General features: G+C 40.8%; 3 protein-coding genes across 5 annotated transcripts; 2 read left to right on the forward strand and 1 right to left on the reverse strand.

The window, feature by feature from the left end:
* The first annotated feature begins 4095 nt into the window (after nucleotides 1-4095).
* LOC144706207 (Glycosyl hydrolase superfamily protein) lies at nucleotides 4096-7066 on the forward strand. 3 transcript variants are annotated; one of them, XM_078579148.1, is made up of 4 exons: nucleotides 4096-4510; nucleotides 4587-5626; nucleotides 5703-6663; nucleotides 6823-7066. In XM_078579148.1, the coding sequence occupies exons 1-3, from the start codon at nucleotides 4111-4113 to the stop codon at nucleotides 5760-5762; spliced, it is 1500 nt and encodes a 499-aa protein (XP_078435274.1). In that variant the 5' UTR covers nucleotides 4096-4110; the 3' UTR covers nucleotides 5763-6663; nucleotides 6823-7066. The 3 variants fall into 3 exon arrangements, with proteins under 3 accessions (XP_078435274.1, XP_078435273.1, XP_078435275.1); XM_078579147.1 differs by having other exon boundaries at nucleotides 5703-5844; XM_078579149.1 differs by having other exon boundaries at nucleotides 5703-5813.
* A 3282-nt stretch (nucleotides 7067-10348) lies between these two features.
* LOC144705640 (Iron-sulfur cluster biosynthesis family protein) lies at nucleotides 10349-17704 on the forward strand. The gene is made up of 5 exons (XM_078578412.1): nucleotides 10349-10604; nucleotides 16414-16544; nucleotides 16770-16878; nucleotides 17179-17215; nucleotides 17551-17704. Exons 1-5 carry the CDS (start codon nucleotides 10446-10448, stop codon nucleotides 17610-17612), a joined length of 498 nt encoding a protein of 165 aa, XP_078434538.1. The 5' UTR covers nucleotides 10349-10445; the 3' UTR covers nucleotides 17613-17704.
* A 134-nt stretch (nucleotides 17705-17838) lies between these two features.
* LOC144705641 (ubiquinol-cytochrome C reductase UQCRX/QCR9-like family protein) lies at nucleotides 17839-20513 on the reverse strand. The gene is made up of 3 exons (XM_078578413.1): nucleotides 20286-20513; nucleotides 19714-19761; nucleotides 17839-18037 (listed from the first exon to the last, which is right to left on the reverse strand). Exons 1-3 carry the CDS (start codon nucleotides 20403-20405, stop codon nucleotides 17987-17989), a joined length of 219 nt encoding a protein of 72 aa, XP_078434539.1. The 5' UTR covers nucleotides 20406-20513; the 3' UTR covers nucleotides 17839-17986.
* Between the last annotated feature and the right edge of the window lie 303 nt (nucleotides 20514-20816).

Here is a 20816-nt window from a genome sequence, read left to right on the forward strand (position 1 = left end):
GTAGACAGGTCAAAATCATATTCTATGGCGATGAGGACAGTTATGGACGGGGATGATAGTCATCAATGGGGAAAATGACCAACGAAAATGATAGGAACAAAGACAATCATCGAGGGGACTACATGAATCGTGCACATGGTGACCACCATCCTAGAAGGGGATGATGAACATCATGGACGAGAATGATGATTGTCATCTCTATTGGGATGAGGACCATCATCATCAACAAGGACGACAACTCTCGTGGGTGGGGACAAGGAGCATCACGTAAAGGGATAAAGACAATCATTGACAAAGATGATGATCGTCAAGGACGGGATGGGGACTGTCATTGTCGATAAGGATTCTGACCATTATGGATGACGATCACAACCGCCATGGTCAGGGTTGAGGACCATTGAGGGCAGGGATTGTTGGGGTACACCATTTTGATCACATTGAGAGTAGAGGGGAGCCTAGGGGAGATGGGAGGTGAGTGATTGGTAACTAGAAATAATAGCCTTAGAGAATTTCATTGAACACCTTTGTCTATATACACAAAGTTGCTGATGTAACACGACGCTAGGATCAAATGGCTCTTGTTACACCACACGGAGGGCCCAATAATCAGATATGTGAACGTGGTTGGATGATGATGCAAGCTTAGTAAAAGTAATGAAAATATATGACGGAAGCCACAGACCTAGGGCGTAAGATCAGATAAATGACACGAGCTGTCTAAGGCAATGAACATGCTCCCTATGACACGACAGATCAGCTCGAAGACCAACAGGGTGGAGGACAATCAGTGTCCGCAAGCATCCACGCCCGTCTTCGAGAGCGAAACAAATCCGACACCCAGAATGAAATCCCCTATCTCTCAATTTGATGTCTAAACCTATGACTCGAAAATTCCTCGATAGAGGAGCAAGCGAGGACGAAGGCAATGACAGAAGTCATGATACTGAAAGAAGGGGAGGGATGGGTGACCTGCAGCCTTGGGCCCAAATCCTCAAAGCGGGTCGTAGCCATTTGCAAGTGAGGAAGACGACAGGTTCCAAGGCGTGGTCGATGACGCCATGCTTGTGAGGATGACGTCCGCGACGGAGGGCAGGTAGCCACAGATATAGGGAAGGGCGACAACAGCCGTGTTAGTGTTGCCCGTGGATGCACGGCGGTCGCCAGGCGTAGCAGCACGACGTGGGATGGCGCAGGGCAGGGGGCAGGGCCGAGCGACTGGTCGGTGGCATGATCGTGAGCGGCGAGGGCTATCAAGCAATCACGATGGTGTTGGCAGTGCGTTAGCACTAGCGACGTCAGCGCCAATCGACGACGGGTGTGAGTGACGGCTAAGGCTTCTACTAGCGAGCGAAGATAAGCAGTGGCGGTGGTGGCTGTTCTTCTGGCGGCGACAACAACTTGCAGAGATGAACTTGGCGATGGCGGTTCGTCCGCTATCGTCTTCTTGAGGCTGCCCTAGGAAACTCAAATCAGATTTCTCAAAATGGAATTTCAAATGGTCCCTAGGGCATACCTTCCCTTATATAGGGTAAGGAGGGCTGCCCTAATGGACCAAATTAGGGAAACATTCCAAAGTGACAAGGACATTCCCCTAATGGCCCGAATAAACCAAAAAACACACAAAAAGACGTGGGGAGCCCAAAACACAGGGGCCCTCCATAAAATCCATTAAGACAGTACGCGTAAAATAAATGAACTCTAGAGACATTTTGTCAAGCTTGATACTTGAAGCTTGGGTTCTTCGCATCAGCTCGGGCTCTATGCCGCAGCTGCTGATGAACTTGGGCTTGGTCTTCTAGATGGTTTTCCATCATCTGCTAAACATGAAGTACAACTTTCAACATCCAAAAGACCATTTTCATGTGACCCTCTAGGTACATCTATCATTCTAGTTGATGACTCTAATGGTCTAATAACCTCTATTAGCATATCTAATTAATTATCAATATCAACTTATTAGAGTACTTAATCGAGGATCAATATAACCCAATTGATAGGCCAAGGTTATCCTAAGGGGTGTCAAGCTATGCATCATGATCTAGACGGTAGAATGGATTATATTGACCCTACCATGGAACCTTAATGTTATTTGATATTGCATGCGTATAATTCATCATCATCTTGATGCTCATAGGTTCAACTATCAAATCCTAATTGGTAATCCAAGTTATAATTTATTCATTTGAAAGTGATCAATGGACTTTTCTATGATATTGCCCTACCTTTGGTAAGGAATTCATTGTGTCTTGTTCCTTGGGCAGTCACCTACTGTATTAGTAGCAGAAAATCCCATATTAATAACTCAATCATCTTTGTGAACATCTTGTTTCACTCAAGCTAATACTTTTTGGAATTCCATGATTAGGAACTCATAGGTCATAGTCAAAGTACAACCGTCCATCCAAAAGATATCTTTAGTGTCTCAGATCTCATGACCACTCTCACAATTATCATGTATATCAACCCGATATACAGTTTGGTAGAATACCATGCATGGACTCATACATATCCATTCGATGAAGTCTTTTTTGATAAAGAACATCAACTATTTGTCTTTACTCTTTCCACATTAAGATATATTATACTGCATATGTTTTATTAATGAACATAGAATGATATATTGAATGTATGATTAGCTTGCCAACCACACATATTTCCATCACCAACAACCTTCATTGACCAGGATGGCAACTGATAATGAGGATGATGATTATCATTAACAACGACAAAAGGGATTCTCATGGACAGGGACAAAGAATGTCCTGGACTGGGATAATGACAATCGGTGTGGGGACCACAATAAGGACATGGATCACCAACCATAGGGATGGTGATCATCATTGATGAAGATGATAACCATCATCGTCAAGTACAATAACGGTCATTAAAGGGGACAAAGATGATGATGATTTTTGTTGATTTCTCTCTTATGGCTTCTCTCAATCACTATCTCTCATGCTCACCCTCACACTCTGCATTAGTCTATCTCACTTTCTCACTCTCTCTCTCTCTCTATATGTCTCACAATATCCTTTTCTTTCTATCTCTATGTGTCTACCAGGTTCTTTCTCTCTCACACCTCTCTCCTTCACACACTCTCCCATCGAGCTCTCTTGCTCGCTTGCTTTCTCTCTCACACAGTCTCTCTCTTCTCGATCCTCATCATGGATCACGACTGCGACATGAAATCTTTGGCTTCCCCGAAGATTTCGTATCAAAATCTACATTTAAAAATATGCTTAATTTATGCTCTGTCACATGCCATCAAACCTTCAAAAAGCTGTCAATCATTTTGCATAAAATTGTGCATAGTCAATTAGAAGCAAACATGTGTCCTCAAATTTGCCAAAAAGTTTCTAATCATAGGCGTCAAATATATTTTTAGCCACATGTGTAGTTTTGTTTTGCCACATGTACCTGCAAAACAAATAAATAAAAAGTCAATTGTGAGACACTGATTACATCATTTTATTTTCATCAAATAACATTGTGACACATGTACTGGCTCAACTAAAGAGCTGGATGTGTTTATCGCTTAAAATAGGTCTTATTTTTCTATTTGCCAGTGTGTTCTGCTATGTAAAAAGGTGTTACTAAGAAATATGTTGAATGACGCACAATGTTCATTGGCTGAAGCCAATGATCGGCAGATACCTATCATTTGCCACTACCAATGAATGGTTGACGCCAATCATTGGTCACAGTCCAAATGAATCATATGGCAACAGTTGGCATAACATAAGAAATCAAGATAAAATGAACTTGAAACCACTAAAATATTTTGATAATTCTACAATTTTATATTCTGGCCTATAAAATTACTTTCATTTTGAGTTGAACATCAGAAAACTATGTAAAACACCATAAAATAGGAAAATCAGAATATCATTCTATAAATATACCAAATCACTTAAGCTTAAAGAACATGTATTTATGACCAATTTCATAAAAGAACAAATAAATATGTATGAAATAACTGTAAATGATAGCATGTTATTTGTGATTATCAAGGCCCCTCCTATAGGCTTTTTATGGCGTGCTGGCCTTATGGAGTATTTTATTGGTATATAACCACATTTCGCCCAGGTAACTTTGTGCTGTGCAGGTCTCATGAACGGTGTAGAACTAAAGAAGTGGGCAGAAACAAATAGCCGAGTACATCTCCCCTGTGATGTCGGTGGGGGAGGGCCCCTTCAGAGCTCCCCTCATTCTTCCCAACTCTCCGTTCAAATTACAAGTCAAAGAGCGCTTCTCAGGGAAGAACATTTCTCCACGGGAATAAGATCCTGTAGCAGGATCATGACACGTATAGAAAAGTTGGAGGGCCCCATCTATTTTGCCGCCTTTTGCGATATTTGTAACCCACCGCAGAAGCAGCCTTCCTCTGCTTCCGCCGCAAGCGAGGAAGAAGAGGAAGAGGAAGAGGAAGAAGAAGAAGAAGAGATGGAGATCTGGGTCGGTCGGAGCTCTCCTCTTCTCCTTCTCCTCTTCTTCCTCTCGGTAACCCAAGGTTCGCTTCCTCGTTCTTTGTTTGAAGATATATCCATCATTTCCCCAGAAAACTTACGATAATATCATGTTCGCAGGCCCAAACACGCTGGTTTTCGGCCAAGGTTGGGGGATAAACTACGGCCAAATCGCCGACGATCTCCCTCACCCGACCCAGGTCGCCGCGCTCCTCCGCAACATGGCGATAAGACGAGTCAAGCTCTACGACGCCGACCCGAACGTCCTCTCCGCCTTCCAGAACGCCGACGTGGAGTTCATCGTCGCCATAGACAACGGCAAGGTCGCCGACGTGATGGACCCGGTTAAAGCCCGGAACTGGATCCTGCAGAACATCCAACCCTTCCTCCCCCAGACCCGTATCGCCTCCATCACCATCGGCAACGAGGTCTTCTCCGGCAGCGACACCGCTCTCATGGCCAACCTCCTCCCCGCTATGCAGTCCGTCTACATGGCTCTCAAAGAGCTCGGCCTAGACAAGAAGGTCAACGTGTCGACAGCCCATTCGTTCTCCATCTTGGCCTCTTCCTTTCCTCCTTCCTCGGGTGCCTTCCGTCCAGACTTATCGCAGTATCTCCTGCCTCTGCTGAATTTCCACCGCGAGATCAAGTCCCCGTTTCTGATAAACTCTTACCCGTTCTTCGCTTACAAGGCCGACCCGAGATCGGTTTCGCTGGAGTATGTTCTATTTCAGCCCAATCCGGGGGTGAGAGATCCGAACACCAATCTTCTCTACGATAACATGCTCTACGCGCAGATGGACGCGGCGTATTCTGCCGTGAAAGCCGCTGGTTTTGAGGATATCGATATCAGGATATCGGAGACGGGATGGCCGTCCAAAGGAGACGAGGATGAGATCGGGGCGTCGGTGGAGAACGCTGCTATTTACAATAAGAACTTGCTGAAGAGAATTTCTATGGGCGAAGGCACGCCGATGAAGCCCTCTGTGCCCATTGATGTGTTCGTTTTTGCGCTGTTCAACGAGAATTTGAAGCCCGGGCCTACCTCGGAGAGGAATTATGGATTGCTCTACCCCGATGGCACTCCGGTGTATAACATCGATCTTCTTCAGAGATACTCGCCCGGGTTCTACTTCTCTTCTTCTTCTTCCATGCAGAGGGTAGGAATTTTTCTCTTCTTCTGGGGGCTTGATTTTTTGTCTATAAGATTTTATTTTATTTTTTTCTGTGGATTAGGTGAAGGCTGCTGCCATTTCCATACACGGGGTGCTTCTTCTCCTGGCGCTTGTTCTGTAGCTGACTCTGGTTCTCGTCGATTTTGCTGCAATGGCGGTGTAATGGGCTGTGGTCGGTAGCTGTACCCACCACAGCGTTACATGTTGGCCTCCCTCTCTCCCTATCTCTCTTTCTATCAATCTATCTATCTATCTCTCTCTATATATCTCGCTCTGTCTGTCTCTCTTCCTGTTTATAAATCCATCTATCTCTTTCTCTCTATCTCTCCGTGTCTCTCTTTCCGCTCTCTCTCTCTCTCTCTCTTTATTAGTCTCTCTATCTCTGGCTTTCTGCATATCTATCTATCTCTTTCTCTCTCTCAATCTGTCTCTCTTTCTACATATAGAACTCTTTCTCTATATTTTTATCTCTCTATCTCTCGTTCTCTCTATCTTTATCTATCTATCTCTCTTTCTCTCTATCTTGATCTCTCTTTCTCTCTTTCTCTCTATCTTTATCTCTCTTTCTCTCTATCTTTATCTATTTATCTCTCTTTCTCTCTATCTTTATCTATTTATCTCTCTTTCTCTCTATCTTTATCTATTTATCTCTCTTTCTCTCTATCTTTATCTTTTTATCTCTCTTTCTCTCTATCTTTATCTATTTATCTCTCTTTCTCTCTATCTTTATCTCTCTATCTCTCTTTCTCTCTATTTATCTCTCTTTCTCTCTTTCTTTTTCTATCTATCTCTCTTTCTCTCTATCCTTATCTATCTATTTCTCTTTCTCTCTATCTTTATCTCTTTGTCTCCATCTTTATCTTTATCTCTCTCTCTCTTTCACTCTACGTTTATATCTCTCTCGCTCTTTCTTTTTATCTCCATATCTCGAATGAGTGTGAGCTGGAGAGGTGGTGGGGTGGAGTAAGGCGTGTAATTGCGTTTGGGCTGTCACCGTCACGTCCATCAGAAAATTAAGAAACGTAGTGGTTTTCTCTCTTTCTTGCTATGTGTCGTTGTCGGCTTTTGGCGCTGATTACTTGGGACGATGCAATGAACGTCACCTCTAATTTTTTTCTGCCATGGATTTTTCCGAGGAAAAGGCAGAAAAATCTGACTTTTCTTTGCTGATTTAATGTCAGGCGAGGAAAATCAAGGTGGAGCATGCGAGGTTTTTCGTCGTCCGTTGGTCTCTTGAATACAGCCGGAAGATGATGAAAGAAGAGGAAAATTTGGTGTTTTCTTCCTTCCCCTAAAAAAAAGGAGATCGATAACGACGAAGAGCTTATGTTCCCACTTCTCATCCTTCCAGAGCTTATACTCCGTTATAGTTTGCCATGTTTGTGTGACTTCGATAAATAAAATATTGATAAAGAATTATTAAGAGTTCCACTGTTGCACTTCTTCCTCCATCAACTTTTATCCATATATGCATTCATCTATCTACTTTTATCTGTATATTCAATGTTTGTAATGTTTGTGAGAACTTTAATAAATAAAATAATAAAATTATAAGGGTTCCACTCGTGCACTCCTTTCTCCATCTGCTTTTATCTATTAATGTAAAAACAGGGATCGATTCCAACGAAGAGCTTATGTTCCCACTTATCAGCCCTCCTGGGCGTATACTCCTTTATGGTTTGCAATGTTACTGTGACTTCAATAAATAAAATTCTAAGGGCTCCGTTCGTTCACTTCTTTCTCCATCTGCATTTATCTATAAATGTAAAAGGAGAGATCGATTCCAACGAAGAGCTTATGCTCCCACTTCTCAGCCCTCCTGGCCCCTGGGTTTATACTCCGTTATAGTTTGTAATGCTTGTGAGAACTTCAATAAATAAAATAATAAAATTATAAGGGCTCCACTCGTGCACTCCTTTCTCCATATGCTTTTATCTATAAATGTAAAAAGAGAGATAGATTCCAACGAAGAACTTACTTTTCCACTTCTCAGCCCTCCTGGGTGTATACTCCGTTTTAATTTGCAATGTTTGTCTGACTTCGATAAATAAAATAATAAAATTATAAGGGTTCCACTCGTGCACTCTTTTCTCCATTTGTTTTTATCTATAAATGTAAAAAGAGATCGATTCCAACGAAGAGCTTGTGTTCCCACTTTTCTGCCCTCCTTGGTTTGTACTCCGTTATAGTTTCCAATGTTTGTGTAACTTCAATAATTAAAATAATAAAATTCTAAGGGATCCACTCATGCACTTTAGATTTATCCATTTATGTAAATAAGGAGACCGATGTCGACGAAGAATTTATGTTCCCACTTGTCATAACTCCAGGGTTTATATTCCGATATAGTTGCAACTCTATTAAAATTCAAAGGGCTCCACTCTAGCATTCCATTCTCTATCTGCTTTTTTTATCTGTATATGTATCTAGCGATTTATTAATCTGACAATGTCGGTCTATTCTTATGTACCTATATCTATCTATCTGTCTGTCGGTCCATCAATCTGTATTTTCAAGCCGTATATTTTCTGTCTATTATGTTATATGTATAAACATACATTCATCTGTCTCTCATTTACCCCTTAATTATTGTCTATATTTTGAATTATCTATATATCTATCTATATAGATATGTAACTAATATTGCCAATCCATTTTATTTTATTATATTTCAAATCTACATACCTTTATTATTCATCTCGAATCCATTTTTATTTGAAAAATATACCTGATATTGTCAATTTATCAATTCTGGAGATACCCTTCTATCATACTTTGCCGACTTTGCGAGGGTTGGCCCTTACTGATTACTTTATAAATATACGAGACAAATGTGTCACATGTGGACCATTGAGAAATATCTGAAGCTCTGCATTACGTCTATTGTTAAAGAATTATGCTTTCTATCCTCTTCTTCAATCACAAACTTTAGAGATTCTGGTTCTATCGTTGCTACATCCCAAAGAATAAGATAATGGATAAATATCATTTTTTCCGTCTCAAATGATTAGTATCTTAGAGAGAATCTCTTCTTCTTCCTCTATCTCCCTCCTTGCCCCCACCTTTCCTTTCTTTCTAGCATTCTTCCAAAGTAGATGGGAATCAAAAGAAAATCTATGGTAGGGTTTGATATCCTTCATGACGATGACTATGATGAAACACAACAAATATAAATTGATATAATAGTGTTTCCCCCTAAATGTTACTCTCTCTATGGGCACCCATCATGTCAATGATATGAGTACGAAGAGCAAAAAATAGTATGAACGAGACAATGATAATGGACTTTATTTGACTTATAAAATTTTTAAGCTAACTTTATTTGACTTTACCTGGAATCAGCCAATCTGGATAAATCACTAAACCCTACTAACATATCACATTCTTTATTTCTTGGCCCAGTTTTTTTAGTAAGAAAAGAAACAAACAAAGAAATTATTCTTTCACCTATAGGGCACGGACATGGACAGAACAGTAATGTCATCCATGGACAAAAAAAATTGTCTTGTGCCGTCCAGGAGTTCAGACAAATGACTGGACGAAAACTTGTCCATCGGTCTTTGGACAGGACAATTTTACTGTCCATGGACGAAATAACCGTCCCGTCTGGGGTCTTGGACGGCAGACGGGACAGTTTCTGCATCCTGTGGGAGCCAAGTATCCACCTGAGAGCTCCAGCTGGAATTAGACATGCTGTGCCACCTGTCAGTTTCCGAGTGGTCTATTGCTGATGCACTGCTTCGTCCCTGATGTGGGATGGGACAAGAATGTCTTGGACAGGATGGTTTCGTAGGGGACAGGACGTGGACGAAAATATTAAGGAAGGGGCGATTCGGACGAACTTCAAAATATTGGGATGTAGGACGGGACAAGACGAACTTCAAAATATTGGGACGTAAGACGGGACAGGACGAACTCTAGATGGGACGTCCCATCCCATTTTCCTCCCCGTCCTGGACGATCGTGAACTAGGGAACGGCACGTCTGGGACGTGATGCCCTGGTCATGGCGGGACAGATGACGATCCATGATGGACGGTGACATAAAAAAGTTTCGTCACGTCACTATCCCGTCACACGTCCAAGGATTTCAAAAAAAATCTGTCACGTTCGCGTCACCGTCATGGTTTGCAGCGTCCCCGTCATGTCCCCGTCATCGGACGACGTCACAATCAAATGTGTCTTGAAAACCAACCATGCAGAGGAGAGAGAATGAGAGGGGCATATCTCCAATTATCTTTGGACGACATCCTTTTGCACACGTGAATTAATGCATGGACTTTTCTACAAAATGCAAAGAGTTAGCGATACCATGTGTAGAAATCTCGGCCATTGAAAAACTTAAATCTAACGATTTTTAAGTTTTTTTTGGTCATTTTTTAAAATCCGTCACGGCCGTCATCCGTGACTGCTGTCCCGTCACGTCACCCGTCCGAGGGCCCCCGTCACTGCCGCATCACCGTCACACCCAGTTCGTCATCCGTCACTGTCACCATCACTGGGCCCTATTGTTGTCACCGTCACGTCATCCGTCATGTTACCGTCACCATACGATGACGGAACGGACGACGGATGACGACATACGTGAACTGACCAGACATTTGCAATGTTGGGCCTTACAGGCTGATTTTAGAAGCCCAGAAAGCCGGCCCATCTAAGACTAAACAAGGGATTCGCTTTGGACGGTCGAGATCACGCGATCTGGGCATCCGCGCCAAGAGCAATTTTCAGTGGATTCGATTTCTTGGAGAGGAAACGAAAGCTGGAAGAGAAGCAGAATCGGAGAGGAGATCGAAGAAGAGATCATGTCCTCGTTGAGAAATCTTCTGTGCAAGATTGCGCCTTATTTGAATGGGAAGAGTTTCGCCCAGCCTAATCTTCTCGGCTCGTCCGCTTTGTACCGTTCTTTCTCATCGTCAGTCAGCCATGAAGAGGAATTGCATATGACGGAGAGCTGCATCCGGGTTCGTATGTTCTTATACTCTTGTTTCCGTTTTTTATGTTAATTGGGTTCCCGGAAGTCTAATTTTCTAAAAAAATTACGCCTACGGAGAGGTGAAGAGGCGGAATTTGAGGTTTTTTGCTCATTTAAGTTGTTTTGAATGCACACCCATCAGAAAACAGGGATTTTGTGCAAGTCCCATGTCATAAATTCATGTACTAATGTAATTATGTACTTTGACCGTGAAAATAGTTCCTCCCCCTTATCTCCCAATTCCACAGCATTGTTTTCTCTTCCTATTTGTCTTTTGGAATGAGAAGGGTTATAAGGGCTTCTTTTATAAAAGAATTAGGCCATTTGTTGACCCTCATTTTCTGGCTGCTGATAACATTATTTGATTGTTTGATTATTTTCTGTTCTACACTGCGGAGATTGGATGAAATATGGATTAATTTGATAAATTTATTTGGAAAGGATGAGTCGTAAGCTCAAGTTCGCGCAGTCTCAAGTTGTTTCAAGCGTGTGTGAAGAATGTCTTTGGGATACACTTCTGGTCCTGTTGTTCGATAAGGGCTAATGTTTTAATGATTAGGACTTCTCTGATAGATAAAATATTCTAGTGATAAGCTTTTTTTTGTCAAAGGATGAAAACTTGGCGTTCCTTAAACCCGGGGAGGCATTTAGAATATGAGCCATATTGTGCCATAGAATCCTGAGCATCGGTCGATTAAAATAGGAATAGAACCAATCCAATGTCCTTAGCCACAGTATGCGAGTATAATATAGACATTGCTAATAGTAAAGGGAATAAAGTTGCAGTAATCGTGTCAGATATAATGGTCTGGACGAATACGGTAATAGTGGTGCAGATTCTCAGAACGATGAATTTGTGGTATGGTTGATTCAGGATGCTCAATAAGTGAATCACCTCATGATTCATAACATTAGAAGTAGCTCCTCCATCTCACAGCACCCGCCCCTTTGGATGTCTTATAGATTCCCATAACTTGATCGACCCATGTGGTTTTGGGGAAACAGCTTTGAGAAAAGTATGCTTGCAAATATTATGAGAAAAGTATCCATCTGCATTAAGTCTTCTTTGGTGATTGATCCGACCTCATCTCCTTCATTTTCTTGTATAAAATTTATGTTAAGTTTTTCTTGATACTGGTGGCGTGGTAATTCTGCTTTGGTAACTGTACAGGCAAAATCCTTGATTCTTTGGTGTTGTCTGTGGCTCAGTGTTGATTGGTTGGGCCAGGGCCTGGTTTGATTATGGTGTACTGCAGAGTATGAACTCAATTCAGCTCTGATTTCAGGCTTCAGTCCTTGGATATATGTCTCTTACAGTGCATCTGGTGGAAAATGAGTGAGATTCGCTGCTATTTTTTCAAACTCTGCTCGACCATCAGATATGGATCCTATGTGTTTGCTTGCTGAAAGGCTCTCTTTACAAAGTTTTTGACGAAAAACTAGATCGGCTAATAAAATGATGCCAAAAGACCAACCAATCCATTAAGATAATCAGGGAAAATTGAGTACTTATGAGAACGTTTCAGATACCTCTTCCTGGTGGAGACATCGCCTTGCCCTTGTAAAAATAAGGGTTTTGCTTAACCACGAGTAAACGAGGTGTTCTCAATCGGCGAAGCCTCTAAAGCCTGAGGTGATCTCAATCGGCGATGCCTCTAGGTGTTCTCAATCGGCGAAGCCTCTAAGGTGTTTTCAATCAGCGAAGCCTCCATTGCCTTTTGGCTGAGGTGTTCTCAATCGGCGAAGCCTCCTTGGACTGAGCTTAGGAGTTCTCAATCGGCAAAGCCTCCTTGGACTGAGCTTAGGAGTTCTCAATCGGCGAAGCCTCCAAGTACTGAGCTTAGGATTTCTCAATCGGCGAAGCCTCACAGCCAATCCTTGCTCTCTCATTTATAATTTAAACTTTTCTAATATAATATATTTAAACTTATTACCGGTAACTCTAACTCCTATACACCATTTTAGAAAAATGGCCAATTTCTTACGAATTTCTTCGTAAAAAGGCTTATTTTAGACTGTCGTTATCACTATGTCTAAAACCCTGGTTCTATGGGTTGTTTTGTTCTTACAGAACTGTTCTTACCTACCTATGATACTAGGGGGTACTAGGGCTTATAACACACTTATTTTCTGTTCTCATAATTTTTACCCCTATATTTGACATCTAATAAGGAATCAACTGACTTGATTTCTGAGTCACAGTATGGACATTGTGTAAAAAATCAAAACGATGCCTTTGCTACTGTTGATTATGAAGAAAATGTTTATGAATAGGGAATTCCAAACTTGAATAGCTGGTTTTTCAGGACTGCTTGATTTTTCTAGAAATAGTACTCGCGTGGGCACAAGTGTTCGTCATTTGTTTCAATGCTGTTGCAGTACGGGAGATCACTATCTGTATCACATGCTTTTTTGATCTTGTTCTCTAATGTTTCGGGGAGCGATATGAATATTGGTTCCCAATCTTTCAATTTCTTGATGTTCCTTAAAATTCGGCCTCTCCTGCTGAAGATTAAGTTATGGCAGTGAGTACCTGCTATAGGAGATTCAAAACGTGAATCAAACAAGATCCTGTTGCTTAACCAAATTGAAAAACGAATGTTGATCTTGTTGTAAGGAAACCCATCCATAGTCAATAAGCTAAGAACACCATTTGGGTAGCCCCATTCAGACGTTGAATATGAGTAGAATTCAATGAGCTTTAACCATCCAGTTGTATCATCGCCAATTGAAAAGGGAAGACATATGCAACTGAGAAAACGAGAGTCTTGAACTATATATTGAAGAAATGATGTTCAATACTGGGGTTGGATTCTTGTTTGCTTTCTCTTTGTGTAATACCTTGATAGCTCTAATAATGAATTAACATGGGAAACCAATTTCTCCTGCTCGATTTGCTCTGCACAAAGTTTCCTTACTTCAGATGTCAGAAACATTCAATAAGGTTGACGTACAATCCCAGTGAAGTATAAGTCAGGTGGCCATCCACAAAAATCATGCCAAGAAGTGTGTAGGTTTGAGCCCAATACCATAGAGCTTAATAAGGTTGGGTCACTTGAACATGTCTTTAAAGATTTAGGAATCTTGGGGGACTTTGTTGAATGGGACGAAGTCTGCCCATTTTTCTCCTTACCTTGCACTTTATGGTGATGTATGATAGTAGTTTGGGCATTTTCTGGCGTAAGTTCTATCTTCTTGATAACTTGAATGCTCGAATCTTCTTTGTTGGAAGTGGAGCTGGTATGAACCTCCCTAAGATCTGATCAAGAAACACCAAAATATATGAGGAAAACAACCCCTCACTTTTGCACCCAAAAACTACAGTAGGACTGAGTGTATGTGCTGAGACAAATTCCAAGAATTGTGAAGAGAATAGTTTAAAAGACGGTAGAGGAACAATAGAAGGATAACCCAGATGTTGCTGTATCTACTGTGTCCTTGTCGGAAAGCTTGCTGGATTGACTGCCCTCTGCTGAATCTTGGAAAATCTCCGTTGCTCCAGCCCGCTTCAACCTGTGAAGTAATCATAGCCCAATTGTTCTTGATGGTTATTTGCCATCTTATTTGTAGTGTCGTGGGCCCCGGCCTCATTAGGGCCCTGATTGTGCTTCTTTTCTGATATGTCACCTCCTCAAGCATTATTATGGAGGTTCGTATCAGGTGCCCAATTCAAGACACCTCAACGAGGTTGTTGCAGATCCCGTGAGGTTCTGAAATTTTTTTCATGGTTTTCAGGTCCTTTTGTATGGAGAAAATGTCAAGAAATGGCTTCTGTAACTGCCTCACTGGGGCTTTGATCGAGGCTTTACCATTCTCGTTGTTGCTTGTATCTGTCATAGTTGAGCGAATCCTTGGTAGATGGTGAAGTTGTGTCTTGTCCAAATAATCCCAGATGTACTTCAGTTTCAGTAGAAAAATCCATGATTTACTTTGAGTCTGTTAGGATTCCACAGCCTAAAATGCCGTAATGCTAATATCGGCAATTCCGTGCAATAAGCGATGATTTTCCAGATAATCCAAGAATTGAGGAAAAGGAACAAGTCTCGCAAATATAGGAAATACAATCCAAGAAGTTTGGGAAAAGAAGTAGAACTGTGAGTCGATAGTAGAGGTAGGCCAGAACTAGCTCGACCTTGACTAGGGTGAGTGGCAGACAGCTACCGGATCGGTTGACGTCGAGCTCGGGAGAATCTCCAAGAGCGATTCTAAAAATACTTCTCCTTGTTCTTCTTCTGCCACCTCCTCTCTTATTTATACCCTTCGCTGCCACTTTCTCCTAACTGATTTTCCCGCCTCATTTCAAACTCCCCACACGTGTGGGTTACTCGGCCCGTGTCGCATCTTGAGCTTGAACTTTTCTCTTCTTTGCTTGATAAGTCCTTAGTAGACACTTATCAGAGTCCCTGTAGGTTAGCATTTTCCAAAATATCAGTGGTGGATATATGAGTTCAAACTGATAATCAAATTCAATGATCAAGCCCGTCTGGTATAACTTGAATAATTGTTGGCATACTGATTTAGAGGAGGGTCCAAACCTTTGCTCAAATTGCTGTTTGAAAATCATCCAAGCATCAAATCTGAGATGCTCCTCAGTGTATATGAACCAGTCTCCTGCCATCCCTCCAGATGCAATGAATCTCAATAGATCTTTTCTGTGTGTCAGACACTTGATGCAGTAGAAAAAATCGCTCAATGCAATTAAACCAAGCCAGCATGTTCTCTCCGCTGAAAGACGTAAAAATGCTCATCCGTAAAATGGCTGTCCACTAGAGTCGTCGCGATTCGGAAGAATATGTGCATATTTTGGCGTGGCATCAGAAATGGGTATGGCTGTTGTAGGAACATTACCTTGGAGCTCGAAATCATAGCCTGTAATTCTTGGGGAATTTGAAGAAGAATTTCCCCAGTGGTTGGCTGCTCAGCCGTACTTGCTTTTCCTAATCTTATTGATCTCCCATGTGGGCAAAGATCTTTGCCTGGTTGTGCTGCTCTGATACCAGTTTTTTTTTTTGAAAAGACTCTGATACCAGTTGATACGACTAAATCGTATCAAGAATCTTTTGGAATTGAGATCTTGGGAAAACATTCCTAATCAGGCAATGTGATCTTGGAATATCAAGTAGAATTGAAACTGTAGCTTGCACAAGTCGCGAAAGTAGAAAAGAAACAAGGAAGAATTGATATCTCTCTGAAGAGATCTCCCTCCAGGTGCAGTTGCTCCAACTGCTCCGGTATTTTGGTCATGCTTGGACTGCCGCGAAGGACTTCTTGAAAGGCGAACACTCCCAGTCCTGTTCTTCTCCATCTTGAGCTTTATTTATAGGATCCCGCACACGTGCAAGTTTATCTGCATATGTGTCCAAGTGGCAGCATTCCTCTTGAGCCTCTTGTGATATTTTCTTGAAAAGAACGTATCAATCTGTGAGATTGAATATTGTTTGGCATCATTTGTGGTCTTTTTAATTCAAAATGTCCTGGTCATGCACCGCGGAAGAATAATTAGAATGCTTGATGAAAGCCCTGCTTCTTTGAAATTTAGTGTTCGTGAAATATTTGACAATCAGTCACTAAATTTGTATGATACTAGGACTTTGATGCATTTATATGATTTAATCATATTTCTCTCTTTTACACATGTTACAGTCCAAATTCCTTAGTTATTACCTAAAATTTCTGACTCAGTTTCATAGGAAGCTGACCTATCACTCTCTGGACAGCCCAGTTCTTGATTTCTTGGTTTCGACTTGTTTTATTTTTTATCTTTATCTCAGTTGCCTCTGTTTGTGATTATCTTTCAGAGAATGAAAGAGTTGACTGCAAAGCAAGAATCAAATCTGGGAAAGATGCTCCGATTAAGCGTGGAGACAGGTGGCTGTTCCGGGTTTCAGTATGTCTTTGGTTTGGAAAACAAACAAAATGACGATGACAGGTTGGCTCTCACTTTCCCCACTAAAGAACGTAATTTTTTCGCTAATTAATTGGATAATCTCTAAACGTGGACAATTTATACCTTGTTCAACAATGAGTTATTCATAGACAGCATCTCTTTCTTTTATTGAGGGTTACCCCAATTGATTTGTTTCCTCAAATATATTTTAAATTCAAATTATTGATCTGTATCTTTAATTTCTGGAAACCTGTTCTGATTTTCTAGGGTCTTTGAGAAAGATGGCGTCAAGTTGATCGTTGACAACATCTCCTACGACTTCGTTAAGGGCGCCACAGTGGACTATACAGAGGAGCTAATCCGGTCTGCATTCGTGGTAAGCTTACTCGTTTCTTCCCATTCTAATTTCGAAGCTACCTTTTTACTTTTTTTTCTTTAGAGGTGAGTAAAAGAAATTATCTTTATTTATTCCAAGTTTAGCAAATTTCATGGCATCCAGTTTTCCATAACGTTTTGAAGAAAAAAAGGAATAAAGAAACGGTACCATGTGTTTATTTTTCACATCAGTATAGATGATTGTCCCCCCCGAATCTTATTACTCGTATAATGTAATTGAATTGTCTTATTATTCGGTTTTTACCATATTTCTTATCTTATTAATCAAATTTCCTCTCAGGTTAGTACCAACCCAAGCGCCGTTGCAGCCTGCAGCTGTAAGAGCTCTTTCATGACGAAGGATCTCCCATGAAACCATCCATTGTAATCTATCATCATTGATTGTTCATCCTGGCGTTAAACCATCTTTGCTAATATTGCTAATATGAAATCATCATTGCCTTTGAATAGAATAGAGTCATTTGGTAGAACCCTAATTGTAGGTTTTAATGGATGTGATTTTCTGGGAGGAAGAGAGGACCAGATGAGATGGAAGAGAAATGCAAGTAATCTAACATAAATTTATTCATCGTCCTGCTGCTAAACCATCGGTGCTAACATTGCATTTATAATTTAGCATTTTCTAACTTAATTTATTGACCATTTGATGTAGGTTTTGTAATAAGTGCTTTTCTGAAAGGAAGAGAGAACCAGAGGCGATACAGGAGAGATTAATCTGAAAAAATGAAGGAAATTAACCAAGAAGGGCGAAGACCAAAATACCCCTCATGTTGAACAGACAATGATGACACGGGATCATATCTCTATTTTTTAACAAAAGAATTCGTCTGAATTACTATTTTTTTCATAGGTCAAATTAAGGGTTTAAGTTGATGAGGGTTTACTTCCCATGCGAGAAAAAGAGATTAGGCTGTTTGAAGTCAACTCAACGCATTGCAGGTGGAAGGAAAAGTGTCTAATTCAAGACTTATGTTTCAATTAAAAAAAAATCCCCAAGGTTTTACTCCATCCTTGAATGGGTGCGGTTTTCTTATCTGATTAATATGCCGAAAATTGAGCTTGGTTCTTCCTCTTCGACGGGGTCCAAATCACTCCTCGGATGGCCTCTGCCCGAGCACCGGGATATCCTCATACCTTTTCTGTAATTTTCCATCACAAAGTGCTCCGTCAGAATCAGGAAATTTTAAGCATAAAGATGTAATTGTTGAAAACAACATCCTGCTGAACGATAAAAATCTAACAGCTATAGCTTTTAGCACAGTTGGTAAGTGTTTGAATCTAACAATTATGAACTGGGTCTTTTTTCTGCCCTATCAAACTAGATTGTTGAATTTCTTTACACCAAAGAAACAAACTATTTGAAGACTGTTTTCAAATCTTAACGAATTCTTCCAGAATGAAGGCCATGTACTTATTTTCTTCCAGAAGTAATAAGAAAGAAGAAAATAGGCACAGGAAAACTGGGAAAATTAGTAGAGAAGGAGAACACACGATTCAGTGATGCTTGAGGTAAACTAAGGCTTCGTAATCCAAAGTCAAAGGATAACCTTTTATTTCTTTATGCTGAAAATAAGATCATGGGAGAAAAGGATGATTAAACTATTAAACAAATATGAATATGCTGGGGTGTGAGCTTGCCCAATTGATCAAGGCACCTATAGATGAGAAAACTGGATTGTTTCCATTGTCCAGAAGAAAGCAGAAGGCCAATAATGAAACCTTATAAAATAAAAGGCGCCGAGGAGGAATACGAACCTTGATGTAAGCTCGTATCGGGGAAGGGGGATGGACAAGAAAGTGAAAAATTTCCTGGGGTTGGAGAGTAAAAGCGGGAATGATCCGAGGAGAGGTCAAATGGATGAGGCAAAGATTGATTCTGGCTGCCTGAAGATGCGGTGAGGTAGAGACAATCATGAGGGACAGGAATTGCAAAGGGAGATAGGGGACTTATACATGGAGAGGAGAGACAAGTGACCTTAGTTCATTCTTCTTGGCCGCCATCCTAAAGGGAGGACATCCCTATTTAAAGGAAATACATAATCACCAAATGACTAAAATGCCATTGTGTGCTAACATGACGAGAATACCCCTAGATAGGATAAGGACAATATCATATTCATTTAGAGATAGGGAAAGAAGTCGAGCATTTGACCTAATTTTGTCAAAAGCTCCCTCTCTCCAGCTTCTAGGTATCTCTATCTCTCTTTACATTCTATGAAAATCTGTACATAGTTTTGTCAAAAGCTCCCTCTCTCGTGCTTTTAGCTATCTCTATCTCTCTTTACATTCTATAACAATCTATATAATTTTTGAAGCAATAAAGACTAGGACTCAAACGCTGAGGGTTTGAAGAAAGCGTATGATAACCGGTTTCAAAAGGGATTTTCGAGAAAATCTTATTTCAATCCTATGTTATTTTTCTCAATCGAAACGAGTAACGGCATAAGCAGGAATTTCTTAAATATATTGAAAGTAAAATTTCCCAAAAATAACATGACTGTTTAGAAATTACACAATTTAAAATAATAAGCCTCCGAGTGGATAACATAATTTGAAATATACCGTGAATCACATTACGGTATTTCACGCAGAGTTCAATGTTAACCATTGAGTTATTTACCGTGAATTTCAAATCATGTTACCCATTTCTAGTCATGCTATGAAAACGCATTCCTGCACGAATCACTTAATTAACTTGATAAGCGGCCACATGGGAAAAACAGAGGAGCTGGAGTCCAAAATAAAAACTAGGCAACGAAATAAAACGACTTGAGAGCTTCAGGTAAATAAATCTATTGAGGAGACAAAGCCATACCCCAACATTATTGTATTCCCATAGTTTGTGGACGCCATAATCAACAGCCTGAAAAGGAAAATCGAGGTGAAATGGGTGTTGAAAATCAATAATTCTACGTTATTAAATCTATTGCGGGAAAAAAAAGAGATGTACTAAACATTACAAGGGAAACATAGAAAATCAATATTCATATAATTTCCGCGTGTGATGATAACATAGAAAATTCAAGGGAAAAAGGAGCATCAGAAATTCCTGCCCTCTGTCGTGGAAAGGAACGACAACAGAGATGAGTACAATCCAACGAAACCTTTCGATTAGCCGATGTTCGTGACGCAAGAACAAACAGAAATAAGAACCGATGAAAGACCCCCCTGCGTCGCATCCCAAGCTCCTTTATATGTCGAGAACGGCGTCGATCAAAGACAAAAAAAATTCAACTTTTGGGGACGCCAAAAAGCCCGATCAAACAACAGATCATAAGAAAACAGCGTACTGGCCGAACAGATCGACATAACTCCGCAACAGATCAAAATCGAAGACACCCATTAACCGAAATTACGAGGAGCGGAGGGATTCCGAAGAAACCCTACCCGTTCCCCAAGGAAAGCGCCGGCGATGACGAAAGTAACGTAGACGGCGTTCCTACGCATAACATAGCGGTAGAGCCCCTCGAAGAGACCCTTTCCTCCTCTCGTCGCCGGCGCATCCATGATTCTCCGCTTCCCTCGCCCTCCAATCTCCCTCTCTCTCTCTCGCTCTGGTCGATGAAAGCCGGAATCTAACCGCAAGTTCTTCCAACGACGGGTTTTCTACTATCGATATGGTCGCCTCTTATAATGTCATTGATATAGTTTCCTAGAAAAATACGACTTGTTCATCTTTCTATTTTCAAATAAGCAGAAACCAGCAGAATATTTATTTATATTGATTATTAGTTCTTTTGCAATAACAATTTATAGTTCACCTTTTGCAGTAAGAGGAAGGTTAATATACTTGAATTTTTTTATTTGTAAAAGAGGGAGGAATGTGGTAGAATTAAGAGTAAGATCGGTAGAAGAAATACAGTGGATATTAGAGTGATAAAGGATGTCTAGATCAAGGTTGGAAGAATATAATGCTGA

This window comes from Wolffia australiana, chromosome 7 (genome assembly GCF_029677425.1).
Source record: "Wolffia australiana isolate 7733 chromosome 7, ASM2967742v1".
Classification (NCBI taxonomy): domain Eukaryota; kingdom Viridiplantae; phylum Streptophyta; class Magnoliopsida; order Alismatales; family Araceae; genus Wolffia; species Wolffia australiana.

Excerpts from the sequence above, each read along its gene's own strand:
- LOC144705640 (XM_078578412.1), top strand. The coding sequence starts at position 10,446 with ATGTCCTCGTTGAGAAATCTTCTGTGCAAGATTGCGCCTTATTTGAAT. Across the intron at positions 16,545-16,769 it reads AAACAAAATGACGATGACAG|GGTCTTTGAGAAAGATGGCG; the intron begins GTTGGCTCTCAC and ends CTGATTTTCTAG. Across the intron at positions 17,216-17,550 it reads CGCCGTTGCAGCCTGCAGCT|GTTTTGTAATAAGTGCTTTT; the intron begins GTAAGAGCTCTT and ends CATTTGATGTAG.
- LOC144706207 (XM_078579148.1), top strand. The coding sequence starts at position 4,111 with ATGAACGGTGTAGAACTAAAGAAGTGGGCAGAAACAAATAGCCGAGTA. Across the intron at positions 4,511-4,586 it reads CTTCCTCTCGGTAACCCAAG|GCCCAAACACGCTGGTTTTC; the intron begins GTTCGCTTCCTC and ends TCATGTTCGCAG. Across the intron at positions 5,627-5,702 it reads CTTCTTCTTCCATGCAGAGG|GTGAAGGCTGCTGCCATTTC; the intron begins GTAGGAATTTTT and ends TCTGTGGATTAG.
- LOC144705641 (XM_078578413.1), bottom strand. The coding sequence starts at position 20,405 with ATGGATGCGCCGGCGACGAGAGGAGGAAAGGGTCTCTTCGAGGGGCTC. Across the intron at positions 19,762-20,285 it reads GCGCTTTCCTTGGGGAACGG|GCTGTTGATTATGGCGTCCA; the intron begins GTAGGGTTTCTT and ends TTTCCTTTTCAG. Across the intron at positions 18,038-19,713 it reads GGGAATACAATAATGTTGGG|AAAAGGTATGAGGATATCCC; the intron begins GTATGGCTTTGT and ends GGAAAATTACAG.